A 14,162-nucleotide genomic window follows, 5' to 3' on the forward strand; every position below is an offset into this window, starting at 1 on the left:
TTTACAAGTTTAATACATAACTATTGTGAAACTGATTGTTGAACAATTCACTAATTTAAGAAATAAAAGTAGATATACGGTTTAGAATACTTGTTTACTTTAGTCCTTTTCCTGCTATATACATACGAAGTGTTAAAGTAGGAATTTATTATAATTACGAATTAACAGGGTATATAAATTAAGTTATTAATTCTTATTACATTGATGTGATCTCTTATCGTAGGTAAATTAAATTAAATCACATTCCTGTCGCGTGTCGTAATCATTAGATTTCCCATTGGTCACATTAAATATTTTTTGACAGTTCGCTTACGACAAGTTGAGTTGTCGCACGATGTAAAGTTTATAGTGTTTTTATAAAAATCATAGTTAAAGTTTATATAAATGGAATAGGGTGCGGTACTAGGCGCTGAGGTGTATCGAATACAGTTATTGTTCTATAAAATCTCGTACACTTAAGTTCATATTGTGCGAGGTTAGAACCGCTTGTCAAGTACACGTATGCAGCTATGTTACTTATGTTCGGTTTTTGTGATATTTAAGTGAATTAAAACTGAAATGACGTGAGTTCGACACTAAGAAAAAACAGAAGGTACTATGTTGCCGCTTACGCAAAAGGACACTAGGATTCACCGCGGCCCTTTGGGTGGAATACGCGAAAAGTTTGCAAACTGGCTAAGACTAATTTATTCTGATAAGAATTCTAGGAATTTGTTCTTGTTCCTGATACTCAACTTGTCCTTTGCCTTTGTTGAATTGTTTTACGGTGTATGGACAAATAGTTTAGGTGAGTAAATTGAGATGAGATGGTCTCAAGAATCTTTTTTATTGCTATTTTCCTTAGTAGCTTATAATTGATATGCTGTTGAGGAACCTGTACTAAATTACTTTAATTGCCCGTAGGTCTAATTTCGGATGCATTCCATATGTTCTTTGATTGTACGGGGCTGGTGGCTGGTCTGGCTGCGTCCCTAGTGTCGAAATGGCGCGCGAACGAACGATTCACTTACGGCTACGCAAGAGCTGAAGTGCTGGCTGGATTTGTCAATGGGTTGTTCCTGTTATTTATTGCATTTTTCATCATGAGCGAGGCTGTGGAAAGAGCAATAGAGCCACCAGAGGTAAATACTATTTCACGCTTTTTTACATTATATTTACAAGATTTCATTCTATCAATGATAATGTCATAAGCTCCTTCATACACTCCAGGAATAGGTTTCATACTGTTTATCTACAACATGTGATCCTTATCAACCAATTAGTTTATTAATTGAATTAACCAAATTAAGGTTTCTACACATTCATTGCAATATGTTGTAACTTATGTAATCAACATTATCTTTACAGATAATTATTTGATAGGAAGTTAATACAAAGTACTACTTAATCTCATTTTACTTATCTAAGTTATGTAGATAAGATATTACATTTTTCATACTGCCTTCTAAGTTCTGAAGAAGCTTATCTTGAAATAGCTGTTGTACTCTGAGAATCATTCCACCCTTTCCTAGTCTACTTTTGTAAACAACAGTTGTGAAGATTTAAGGGTATATGTTTGTTATTATTTACACAAAAAAAACAATAGATTTTGATAAATTTAACACTAGTATTACTAGTATTAATTCGAGATTCATTTTAATCTGTGAGATGTTTATGTTTGGTGGAAGCTTTTTAGAAGGTATAAGAAAACTTTTTCATTGGTTATGGTTGTTTTAAAATCTGCTAAAATGCTTACTATGGATTACCCACTTGTAAAAGGTTATAACAATGAATTCTGCCCTTGTGCTTGTTTTGTATGATAAAGAAATAATTTATGGGTGCTAATTTTATTAGGCTTTATATATCACAAGGCATTGATATATTACATGGCACATAGATTAGTTTAATATTTCTTAGATGTTCACCATGATTATTTGTTTCCTTTATATAATTATTTCTATTTCTACTAATATTGTAAATGCAAAAGTTTCATCCATGTTTGTTAACTACTCTTTCACACAAAAACTACGGATTGGATTAATGCGCCCAGAATAAACTTCCTGTATCTATGGCCCTGGGAATTTGTTCACAAAAATGTAGTCTAAAATCATTTAAATACCTTCCCTGGGCAAAAAATCTCATCCAGAAATGAGAGATTGGTTAGGTAAGTCTTTGTCTCCTAACCTAATGCTGGTTGGGTACTTGCACTCCTAGAACAGTTTAAAGAAATCTCAAGTTTCCTTCACAGTAAAATTTTACTAGCTGATAATATATAAACAGGTGCACACCATATACAAGCTTATTAACATAGCAATAAGGTTTAAAAACTAGTGCAAATGTCTATTTATCAGCATTACTAATCATCTTGATGGTCTCATTGACTTGTGTTAAACAATTAAGTAACATTAATACAATTATGTGCAGTTTTCAACTACTTACTAGATTTATGAGCTGGCAATTATTTCTATGGCAATTTCTGCTGCTGTAAAGCTTTCATCTTTAGACCAATATGTCATTACACTCTGCTAAGGCTGTAGGCATCTGTAGGAGAGCATATAAAGTCATCAAACTCGAATCTTGCCTCTCAGTCTCTATCTCACAGGACCATTAAATGGTGGAATAGATTGTGCACCAAATGAATGCTACAAAACAAAGTCTTGCACAGTTGACTGGTCTGGTAAAACTGAATATCGGCTACTAAAGTTTTATACATGAGACATTTAGGAGGCTTCATGCATAATCTATCTTGATGTATCTATGTGAACCCTATCATATTTTTTTTAAAGTAGTGTGATATAATTTTACAAAGGATTGGTTCAATCTAAAGTAATAAGGGAAGTTACCTAGATGAAGTGTTAGTTTTTACTTGTCTATCGTAATCTACAATCAGACCTAACCAATCCAATTTAAATATTATCATTTGTGCTATACATACACTATAATAACTAACTTTCACCGCACGATTGACCAAACGATTTTCAACACCATCGCCTTGTGATAATGTTGAAATTTCATTGCCAAAGACTTGGTTCTGAGGCACGTATTTTACTTTATTGTCAACTTAATAAGCGTGGAGTTGCGGCATCGGCAAGTGGTGAAGTCCGCTCAATTGTATGTGTTAAATGAGATATAAAAGTACGTGTTATTGTGCGTGTTACAAAATGTATTATAAGAATATGAGTTTCAAAGATTTATTTATAGTTAAATCTTTGGTAAAAATCACAAGAAATACAACAACACTAGGTTGTTGTATTTTGAAGTCTTCTTAGCGTCTTGCTTTCTTAGCAAAACTGCGATGCAGACCACTAGTAGTATCCAAGGCAGTGGTAGCATTGCAGCTCGAATCACATCAGAGCTTGCGCCACTTACCTCCTTCCCATTATCTCCCCCCTCGCCCAAAACAAATATTTTGTGTAATAAGTTGTTAAACATAGTTTGATATATCAGGCCCTCTCTGAAACGATGATGACAAGTAAAGTTGTCTACGTAATGAACGGGAAAGTCCCGTGAAATTGGGATATTCCCGCCAATTAAATGCGAATGGATTCACGTTACTGTTGATTGATAACAGCTGTAGTAAAAACTTTTTTATCGTACGATTGCACTCACGCACGCCGCACGCATCTTACCACGAAACGATACTCATTCGCATGGCATTTTAACAGCTGCGCGCTGTGTTTAAAGTTACTTGGAATAATTTATATTCATCATTAAGTGTTTGCCAAAAACATCTGTTTTACACATTTAGTGATTTCGATTTAGACCTCAATGCCATAGAATTCTTTTGCTAACTTTCGGCACGGCTCAGCCTCTAGGGAGGCCTTAGCAGTGAAGCACTTATGAGTGAGAGTGAGAGGTGCTAAAAATAATGTATTTTTTACTGCTTCGTATATAAAAAGGTTTCCAAATATCACCGAGATAAATCATATTATTTATAGTAGATCAAATATTTCTCTGAAAGTTTTGAAGCTGTAGCGCTGGAGAGTCGTACTATTATAAGAGCAGCTGGCAAGAAACTAGCAGCCACGCCTTTCAATAGAATACCTAGTTAATACTAAACTCGTATATCCAATAATATCGATAAAAGCCAAAGTTAAAACCTTGCCAAAGGATCATGCACGAAATAATGAGTTATACGATGAGACGATAACTGACACTGAAAATAAACCGGTTTTATTATTGCAATATAACCGAATGAAACGCTAAACTGATGGGCGAATGCAGTACCACAGAATAAGTAATAGTACTACCGTACAGAAGGTCCACTTCCGAACAAAAGTGAAGTTTAGGCATAAAAAATTACCTACACTAACGACTGCCACACGAAATTGAAACTTATCGCGCTGCGCGAGCGTTCATAGTCCATTGGGTATCGCCGCGCGTCTCCGGTTTCACCGCCGGAACACAGGGTTATCACTAGTCGATATAAATATTAAAATAAATCAATAAAGAGAACAGTGTGTACCTATGCAAATACAATACTTCAAAACATGTTAATCTGTTCCTAATAGTGTCTGAAAAACCCATTAACCATTATAAAATAAAATTATAATTGTATTGCTGTCTGGCCATTAAATAAATATAGGTAGCTTTACTAACACGCAACATAACTTTACTATAGGTAAAATCAAAGAAGCGAATAGAACGAACGATTGGCCGCCGCCACTTTTTTAATAGGTATTCCGTGGATTGCGCCGACGATATTAAAAAATGATATTTATATATTTATTATATTATTATGATATTTTCGATTACGTATTGTCTTTGTTCACACATAAACACTACAGTATCTTTTAGCTTTTTTACGGGATTTTTGTTGTTTAGTTGACATTTTTTTTTATTTAAACAGAAAATAGATAAGTGTAGCTAGCACTAAATCGCGCGACGCGGTCAGCGAGCGCGCCAAGTGGCAACCTACTGAGATAGGCCGCATATGCGGCCCGGCGGCCGATCATACCTACTCTGCGGAGTGGAACCCCCCTGGCAGTACTTTGAATTGGTCAGCATTTCAAAGCTTTTTTCCTGTTTGATTGGAGTTTTTTCTACTGTAAATATTAGCTCGGGAGGTTGTGGATGTGACGCACAGTTAGCTAGTTGAATGCGGGTTAGATAATTACCATTTACCGAGCGAATAATGCCAGTATTTAATTTACATTGTACCTATATTTAAAATCCGTATAAAACAATCATGTACTATAGCAGGTTTAGCTCTAGCCCTCTCTCGAGTCAAATTCTTTGACCTCCCATCGCAATAAGGGATCAGAAGTCACATGCTAATACATCGTGAAAAGTAATAAGGACACTCTTCTTCTTTCTATTTCTCCCTATTCGTTTGAGTCCCCTAATCTGGATCCTTGCTAATAACTCTAAGCGGTAGACCAAAATCTTTGTTTACACACATCAAGCCTGCAGGGACTACTCTACTTTGAAACATCCATATATTATAAGATATTAATAGCATTAATTAGCCATTGTAACTCACAATCTTTTTAGCGCCTAATTCGCCCCTCAAATGCCTACCACCTTGCATAGCAACAGCGTACACCAGTCTTATAATAATGGCTATCACGTAACGGTATTTCAATAAAAGGAGTTCGCTCATCATGTAGGGTTCGTCAATTCTTTAGAAAATTTGGCTGGCGTTGCGTGCAACCGGTTTATGAAGGACATGTTGTAACGAACTAACGACTGATGCATTGTTTAGGATGAATAATAAGACTGTCCGTTTAAAATATGCTGGTAATAAATCAGTATTTTTCAAGTAGTGTGAATTATTTTTCTAATGTATGTAGCACGTGTCTTGGTCATTTCGGTAGGAGCAATTAGTGTAATCCCTCGATATACTTTATTCTGAAAACGTATGGTTCTGCAGAGATTTTTTACAGTTTATTTGAAAAAACAGTTACTAAAAGTTACCTCATAGTTTAATCCACAATTAAAACCTAAAATGGTTGGAAGTACCTATTTAGAATCGGATAGTTTTCTGAGCCATTTCGAGCGTCTCGTTGCTGGCACTTGCTGGGCAAAATACGGAGGCGAATTCTGATCAAGCACTTAGGTACCAGTATTTAGTAGGCAAACATATTTCTTTTAACTGAGAAAGCATTTCTTCATAATAAAGTAGCATAAAAGAGCGTATGTTAAAGTTATTATTAAGTATGAATTGTTTAATCACGTGTCTACCACCCCACGTTGGCGATAAGCGTTAAGCTATCTTCATTAGCACGTGTATGTGTCTATGTTATTATCAATGTTCAGTGTAATATTGCTATGTTATCTGTGTGGCTGATTACGTTTATTGAAAGCGTGTCTGTCGGCTTTTTTCGTTATAAATCGTATTGGGCAATTTTACAGCCTTTGATTTTGTATAACATTAAATTGTTGGAAGAAACATCCAGCTATATTTTGGTCTTAGTACCTACCTTCATATGACTATGGATAAATAGGAATTTATCATTTTTCTCAGGTAGAATACTAACTAGAGCTAACGCCTAAAACGATTTGAAATATTTTAAGTTTGACCGTGAAAAATACTTAAAATCACTTTCTCTAGAATTCGGGTATTCTGGAGACGTTTAAAACGTTCTAGATTACCTCCTATTCAGTACCCTGCACGATACTATACGAAATTTTAATCTAGTAGCTCCGGAGATACATTTCTTAAGCGTCATAAAAAAGACATAGGTACTAAGAATTTATTTACCTGATTCTGAACACATTTCACTCATTGCGTAGACATGTAGTAATATGAAAAAAGTCGCTTTCTAAAGCAATTATTGTTTGATATTGAACTCGAAATTAATGGTTTACTCATGATTTCGCTTACAAAGTTAGTTAACTGATACAAGGTCAGTAGCGGTAGAAACTGTATAATGAACAATCATCATTATTTATTACTGCTATTGTTTTCCGTTTATATTATTTCCAATCTGAGAAAACCTTTTGTTTTAAAAAAGGGGCATTTGGAGATTAAACCTAATCGAAATTTACAAATTGGTTGCCAGTGAAACCTCATAAACGATTATGTACTTATTACCTTCCTGGCCTAATCCGATAAGGTTGTAATTAATTCTGAAATCTTAACGTAACGAAAATTAATGTTGTTGATTGTGTAGTCCATCGTTACCAATGTAAAGTTACCCGGGAAACAATTCATATTAAATAAAAAATGTTATCTATTGAAAATTATATTTATCTTCCCAGACTGTGTTGTAAATTACCTACCTAATTAGAAAATATTTTACTTTCCAAAAAATACTCTTTCGTTTACGAAACTGATTAAGGCACTTTTATCAATTTCCAGGTAAAACATGAACGTCTCCTGCTGGTATCGATACTCGGGTTCCTAGTCAACATGGTGGGCATATACGCGTTCCACCACGGGCACGGGCACGGCCACGGCGGGCACGGTCACTCGCACGGCGGCCACGGCCACTCACACAACCATCACGGACACTCGCACGACGAAGACGGCGAGGCTCCCACCGGCGCCGGCTCCGCCATCATGAGGGGCGTCTTCCTTCACGTCCTAGCTGACACGCTAGGATCCGTCGGAGTCATCATCTCAGCCATCCTCATGAGAACGTTCGGCTGGATGAGGGCAGACCCCATATGCTCCATGGCTATAGCTCTCCTCATAGCCGCTAGTGTAATACCTTTAGTGCGTGACTCCGCTGGAGTACTGATGCAACGGACTCCAACGTCACTCGAGCGCGCGTTGCCTAACTTGTTCACCCGCGTCGTAGGCCTCGCCGGTGTTCACGCGGTCCACGAACCGCATTTCTGGACCCTGTGCAGTGATGTCCATGTAGGTGCACTTAAAATAGAAGTAGCGAAAGAAGTCGACCCTCGGTACATCACTGAACAAACGTCGAGGATCTTCCGGGAAGCGGGCGTCAAACATCTCACGGTACAACTCGACTACTACCCTCTCTGATGATATCACAAAGGATTACCACGTAGTGGCCCCATTTTTTGTATATAAGGAGAAATTAAGTTAATTAAATGTAATGTGCAATTCTGGGAAATGATTGTAAGTTACAGTTTTTGAATGATTTATTGGTTTGATGTGATGATGGAATTCTTCCATTTTATTCTTCGCATTTCCATAGACTTCAAATTTTAGATATAATGGCAGACATTTTGGACGTGCTCGCTTGGTGGCGCTGCTGTTTAGATTTCTGTATTCTAATTGAATTGTATTTAAATATATAGAATTTCTAATTCTTCAATCTAATTAATATAGCTACAAAATAAACTAAGTTTCAAACAAAATGTGATCCTCAATTTCACTAGCGCCATCTTCGCCGAGCTTCCCAAATACTCCCCATTAGTATTGCCTTTCGAATTAATATAAAAGTATTTGGCTTAGTGTATATTAATATAAATTGTATGTTATAAACTATAGTTACGTGTAGTATATTTTTTATATTATATTTTTTCTTTGTATTTCTTTTTATTTGTGTAACATTCCAATTATATTGAATCAATCTAGGTACTTCCTCGTTTGATTAGTCATCTTAAAATCGACTTTATCCTGCATTTTAATAGAAGAAAACTATTTGTACAATAATAAATTTATAGTTAATCAACCATTAAATGATTTTAGTGGTCTAAAGTGTATATAGCTATATTTGCTTCGTCTATAATAACTTTTTTATTTATGTAATTGAATGTACACAGTATTGCCTTATTGAAGAAGATTGTGCTTTTGTTGATCATTAATGACAATTTAACGCGAGAATAATGCAATTGTATGAATAAATATGATACATAAATGTCGAGTGACAATATAATTTTAGAAATTCAAATCGCCATTGTTCTTATATTGTACCTATAGTACAGGAAGGTTGCATTTAATTTCTCATTAGAACAACTAAACATGGCAATTGTTTTTAGTTTTGATTCATTAGTATAACACGTTTTATCAAAAAACACGATGGTTGGTATGTCGTGGCAATGTTACATGGTTTGCGAAGTAATTTAAAGTATGGCAACATTGGTAACACGTCACCGGTCACACAGTTTCCTGAAGTAAATATAGTCAGACTGAGTTGGTGCGAAAGTATTATTTTTATTCGACTTTTGTACATAATTTTAATTTCCCCATATCTACTAAATGTCTTAATTCCTGGAGTTTTATTTAAGCTGCCTGTCCACCGAAAATCTTGATTACATAAAGAGCAGAGAGCTCGTTCTTTTGCAATTCTATAGTCGAAATTTATAGAACTCTGTATCTCTCCATTTCACTGGACAGGCAGCCTTATAGTACAGTCTGTTGTACGGTGCAAATAATTTTATTGTTCTTGAATCTAGTGAGATGTATCAACCCATAAAACCCGATTAAATCAATTTATACGAGATTAAACTAAGTTACCGAAGTTTCTGTCTTTTATTTTTTGTGCAATACTGGTTTTTCTACAAACATTTCGGACCTCAAATTACATTTCCATCTACCCCATTCGGAAACCAACTTTTTCTGAGTTGGTCAAGCCACTTAGGACTTTTTGCGTTCAATAGTTAAAATTTAGAGGGTAATTTAATGCTGCATTCGTACAAGGTATAATAAAACAATAAGTTATTTTAAATATATTTTTCACATACGTAAACAGACAAGAACGCAATCATTTACAAACAAAATAATTTAAATAATAAATCTGGGTTAAGTATTCCAAAACTTTTATTATTTTAAATATAAAGTAATATAAGATCTATTAACACGGGTAAAGTAGCCTGCGGGATTGTGATGAATACATTTATCATTTACTTTGATCGGATTTCGTGTTGCCACCATAGATAAAAATAATGACCAAAAAAATTTATCATGTGGCTTTAGAGCAGATAATTTATTAAAGAAAAAAAGGAATACTTTTTAATACAAAGTCTATAGAGATCACCACTGAGTTCACACACACTCTGGGAAGCTCTTATTAGGCTATATGCCCGCAAGCGACTTTGCCAGCGGTTTAAATTTGTATGATGTTATTCAATAAGTTTTTTGGCCTTGAAATACCGGCGAAGGTAGAGGACCTGCCACGTGGCAAGACCCAGGAGACATGCCATGGAGAATAAACTGAAGAATAAGACGCGGTTGTTGGTGGACTCTGAAACAGAATGACGAGGGAAACTATGATCAAATTATTTATATCAGTGAAGCAGTTTGATTAGAGCGAAATGTAGGAGAATTAGTATCTTATTTGCAAGTTGTTAGTTTAGACGATACACAACATATTTAGTTTTAATTTATCCTATCCATTCCAAAGTACAGGAATTCCATGGACAGATAATTTGGAGCTACATTTTCCTTATAAAATAATTGGAATTTGATTGTGGCAAAACTAGGTAATTGGCATGTGATCATAACTCATAGAATTTATAAATTAAGTGAACTTTCAACATATAATTTACCATTGGTGTCCCTCATTTCTTCCTCTCGCTTCCTCATCAGAGTGAAGTCCTGTACAATGGCTTCAGACAGGTCCTCTAACCTCTTGAGTTCCAGTTCCATAGGCTTCAGCTTAGCGGCCTCACCAATCTAAAAGAGGACAAGTGATACTTTAATAAAAATACTCTTAATAGTATTACTAGTCAATGCCAGTTATAAAAAATTCAAACACTGTTTTGCTACTGGTATATTTCAGAAAAACAGCACAGGTAAAGCAAGTGCAAAATGCTTTTATGTAGTGCTAAAATAAAATGTATTTGATGGAATGGAATATTTACAGTTTTACACTTTAATAAGGTATCATGGAAGCTTCTATAATACTGCAGGCAGTATTGCTAAGTTCAGGATTTCAGTATGGAGCATAGGTCAAAAAAAATAAGGAGATAGATTGATAGAGCTTTTGTGATAGAGGGTACACTAACTCGAGATCTGTTAGAGATAAATGTAAAACAAGGATAATGAGGTCAATAATTGACTATTGAACCATTTACCTGCTACACATTTTGGTTTAACTCCAAGGTACACCAAGTTATTGTATGTGTTATATGTAATCATGCTTTTTCTAGTGTGTGGTGGATTATAGCTTTATGCTCTAAGATTCAGTATAAAAAAGCAATAGATTAAATCTAAGTATAATATTTTTAGATTTGCTTGCTTGATTGTGATTACTATAGGTGAAATAAGTAAATGTTTGACCTTAGTTGATATTATAAATGGTTTGTGAACTCTGTGTCCTTTCATCATTGAGGGATTTATGTTAGTACAGGTGTTAATACCAAGTCCATGCTTTGCTCATTAAACAAATATTGCAGCATATGTTCTAATAGAACTTTTATGAGATACCTACATTATTTTTTGTTATTAAGTACTATGAAAAAATATGAATTGTACTCAGTCTACTAAAATGGCATACAGAATAAATAATTTTCTTAAACACTATTCATATAAGCAGGAATATTAGCCTAAGTTCTAACACCTAAGTTGTGTTGTTTAGTTCATGTCAATAGTAAAAGTAAAATATTGTATTTATGGAACTAAGGGTGTTATAATTCATAAATCATTTAGGCCTTAAACTGGATGATAGCAGCAGGGGCAGTGTTTCTGATACACAAATGCTACATCCCCTACGGACATAAATTTAAAAGCCTTTTACATTATGTACCCTTCACCCTGGGCAACTATAGCCACGGTCATCCTGCCTAACTATTATTTATTCCATCAATTTCAGTTGTTTGCTCATGTTAAGTGTTATCATGTGAAGTGCAAGAATGTCAAAACTTCCTTAACAAACATCACATCAAAAATTTTGTTGTTAGTTCATAACAAACATGCTTGAAATTCTTTATTAGTCTGTTATTAAACAGCCACACATTATTACCCAATTATTCTGGATTGTGGTTCATCATTGCAGTCACCGATAATAAGAAAATACATTAGCATAGTAATATATAAACTATAGTATAAAAAGCACAAGTTTAATACTCTCCTAATATATTACTAGGTGTAAAAATGAAGATGTTGCCAGCTAGAAAACATGAAATATATTCTACTGTTTAACTAACTATAGTAAATAAATTATACAATTAGTTAAGAGTAAATAGCTAATATTACTCATTTTCTTGAAGAACACTAAATAATTTAAATTATACTTACACCTTCATAATTCTTAGCTTCTATTCCAATTTTGATGTCCAGCATCACATCTTGATTGACTCCTCGGCGCTCTAGAAAAAGAAAAATATAAATAAATTATTATACATCTAAATAATGTTAAATTCTTCAACATGATAATAGTTACAATTCAATTGCTATGAATGAAATACAGGGTTTTTTTCAGGGTTATACATATAAAAAATTGTTTTTAGTAGAAATCAACTAGTGTCATCTATCATTTTATCATAATATATTGTTACGGAACTCACCATGCGGTACTTTTGATATGAAACACACTTCAAAAGTGTCATATGTTTCAGTCACAAATGTGAACTTTCCTTTAGATATTGAGTCTCTCTGTGACAATATGTGGTCTTTCGAATCACGAATCTGAAACAAAACACCCATTAATATTTCATACATGAAATCAAAACCATTCCGTACTTTGAGAGAGGACAAAGTACACTGCTTAATCAATTTTCACACATGTATCAATAAATTTTTAGAAAAACAATCATGGCATGTATGGCATAGCATGGCATAGCAAGTGCAAAACTGCAGTGTGGCCAGTCAAATGCCTCAGGCTAAGGGATCCAGGAGGGTTACCAAGAGCCATGGTAACCCTCAAACATACATAATTAGTGATATAAAATAATATTGATCTTTGAGAGAATTCCAATGTTTAGTATTAATTTGAATAATTGTTATTTTCTTGAAAGCCATTATTTCAGTCAATTAGTCATGCCTATGAAACAAATGACTTGGTATATTTATACAACTGCTGCTGTTCTGTCTTGTTTTATTGATCGGTTCTTCATATGCCTAAGTTTATAGTTGTTGAGGTAGTTTTCATTAAATACACTGTACTTGTAGGTAATATATTTACAGTTTAAAACATATATTAAATGACTCTGTTTTGTTTTTATATGTAGGAAAGCTACTACAAGTAACTTTACCCAATATTTCTATTGTAGATCACTGGATATATTTTCTAGAAGAGAATAGAAAATAACATATGCCCTATTACAGTAGTAATTAAATAGTTATTATGGTTATGTAAACACTGATACTCAATATGGTGAACATGCCCACTGAAATTTTCAAACAATGTATTTTAATTGAAATTAATACCTCTATCTTATATGTTTTAAAAAGCTTTATAGGGACATAGATGTAGCTTTCAGAGAATCTTTCAAAACATTTATTCAACAAAAATAATATGTCTTTGATTCACATCTTGCATTTTTAGCAGTAAACATAGAAATACTTCACAAATAAATCTCATTTCAAACAACATTCCAATGATAAACAATTCATGGTGAAATTCAATATTATCTTTCAATTTTGGAAAGATAAGATAGGTACCTAGTAAAGTGATTTGATCATCATAAAATTTGAGTTGATTTGATTCTTATAGGTTTGTGATTTGTAAGTAAGTTTCTATTTGGAAAATACAACTACAATATCATAACCATTCATGTGATGTGAACATATTTTAGTCTCTAAGGGCTAATAACTATTGACTTAATAGTGGGTGTAGATAGTTATAATAGTTGACCCATGCGATAATACACTCATAGTTTCAAAAGGCAACATTGATAACGATTCGACACACTAACATCGTGCATGATAAAATATACAGTTGCAGTGTGACAAGTCTTGGCGTTTACAGTTACATTTCCGTGAGACAAATGGGCGGTGGAAACCTGCCAAAAAAATGATTTTTAACTTACGACATAGTCGACCCTTTGTCCAGCTACTTCTGTAACCTCATATTCTCCAGCCACAAGCACGTTAGCATGCAGTTCTTCCTTCAAACACTTCTGTGTGTTCGGCGCTAGGCTCCACATAATCGCGTCCGTGCCGTGCCATAGTACACTCAAAAACAACACGAGATAGTGCACCTCCATGTTACTAATTGATAAATTTAATCTACCTTGCAATAATTAAGTCACAATTCATAACATAAAGAACTGAAAACAAACATATTCTATGTCAAAAAGACCGATGAGTTGGCCCTAAAATGAGAAACGTCGTCGGCTTTTTGAGGAGAGGTTGCCATACTCTAATTAAACACGTCAGTAAT

At 34.2% G+C, this 14,162-nt stretch overlaps 2 protein-coding genes across 3 annotated transcripts; one reads left to right on the forward strand and one right to left on the reverse strand.

Moving 5' to 3' along the window:
- Positions 1 to 288: 288 nt before the first annotated feature.
- On the forward strand, positions 289 to 9,359 carry ZnT86D (solute carrier family 30 member 7). The gene is made up of 3 exons (XM_076126398.1): positions 289 to 787; positions 904 to 1,121; positions 7,283 to 9,359. The coding sequence occupies exons 1-3, from the start codon at positions 598 to 600 to the stop codon at positions 7,913 to 7,915; spliced, it is 1,041 nt and encodes a 346-aa protein (XP_075982513.1). The 5' UTR covers positions 289 to 597; the 3' UTR covers positions 7,916 to 9,359.
- A 281-nt stretch (positions 9,360 to 9,640) lies between these two features.
- Positions 9,641 to 14,143, reverse strand: bai (Transmembrane emp24 domain-containing protein bai). Of its 2 annotated transcripts, none has more exons than XM_076126399.1 (5): positions 13,810 to 14,143; positions 12,346 to 12,466; positions 12,077 to 12,147; positions 10,387 to 10,513; positions 9,641 to 10,105 (listed from the first exon to the last, which is right to left on the reverse strand). In XM_076126399.1, exons 1-5 carry the CDS (start codon positions 13,984 to 13,986, stop codon positions 9,945 to 9,947), a joined length of 657 nt encoding a protein of 218 aa, XP_075982514.1. In that variant the 5' UTR covers positions 13,987 to 14,143; the 3' UTR covers positions 9,641 to 9,944. The 2 variants fall into 2 exon arrangements, with proteins under 2 accessions (XP_075982514.1, XP_075982515.1); XM_076126400.1 differs by having other exon boundaries at positions 9,641 to 10,082; positions 13,810 to 14,142.
- Positions 14,144 to 14,162: the final 19 nt, after the last annotated feature.

Source organism: Anticarsia gemmatalis, chromosome 19 (genome assembly GCF_050436995.1).
Source record: "Anticarsia gemmatalis isolate Benzon Research Colony breed Stoneville strain chromosome 19, ilAntGemm2 primary, whole genome shotgun sequence".
Lineage (NCBI taxonomy): Eukaryota > Metazoa > Arthropoda > Insecta > Lepidoptera > Erebidae > Anticarsia > Anticarsia gemmatalis.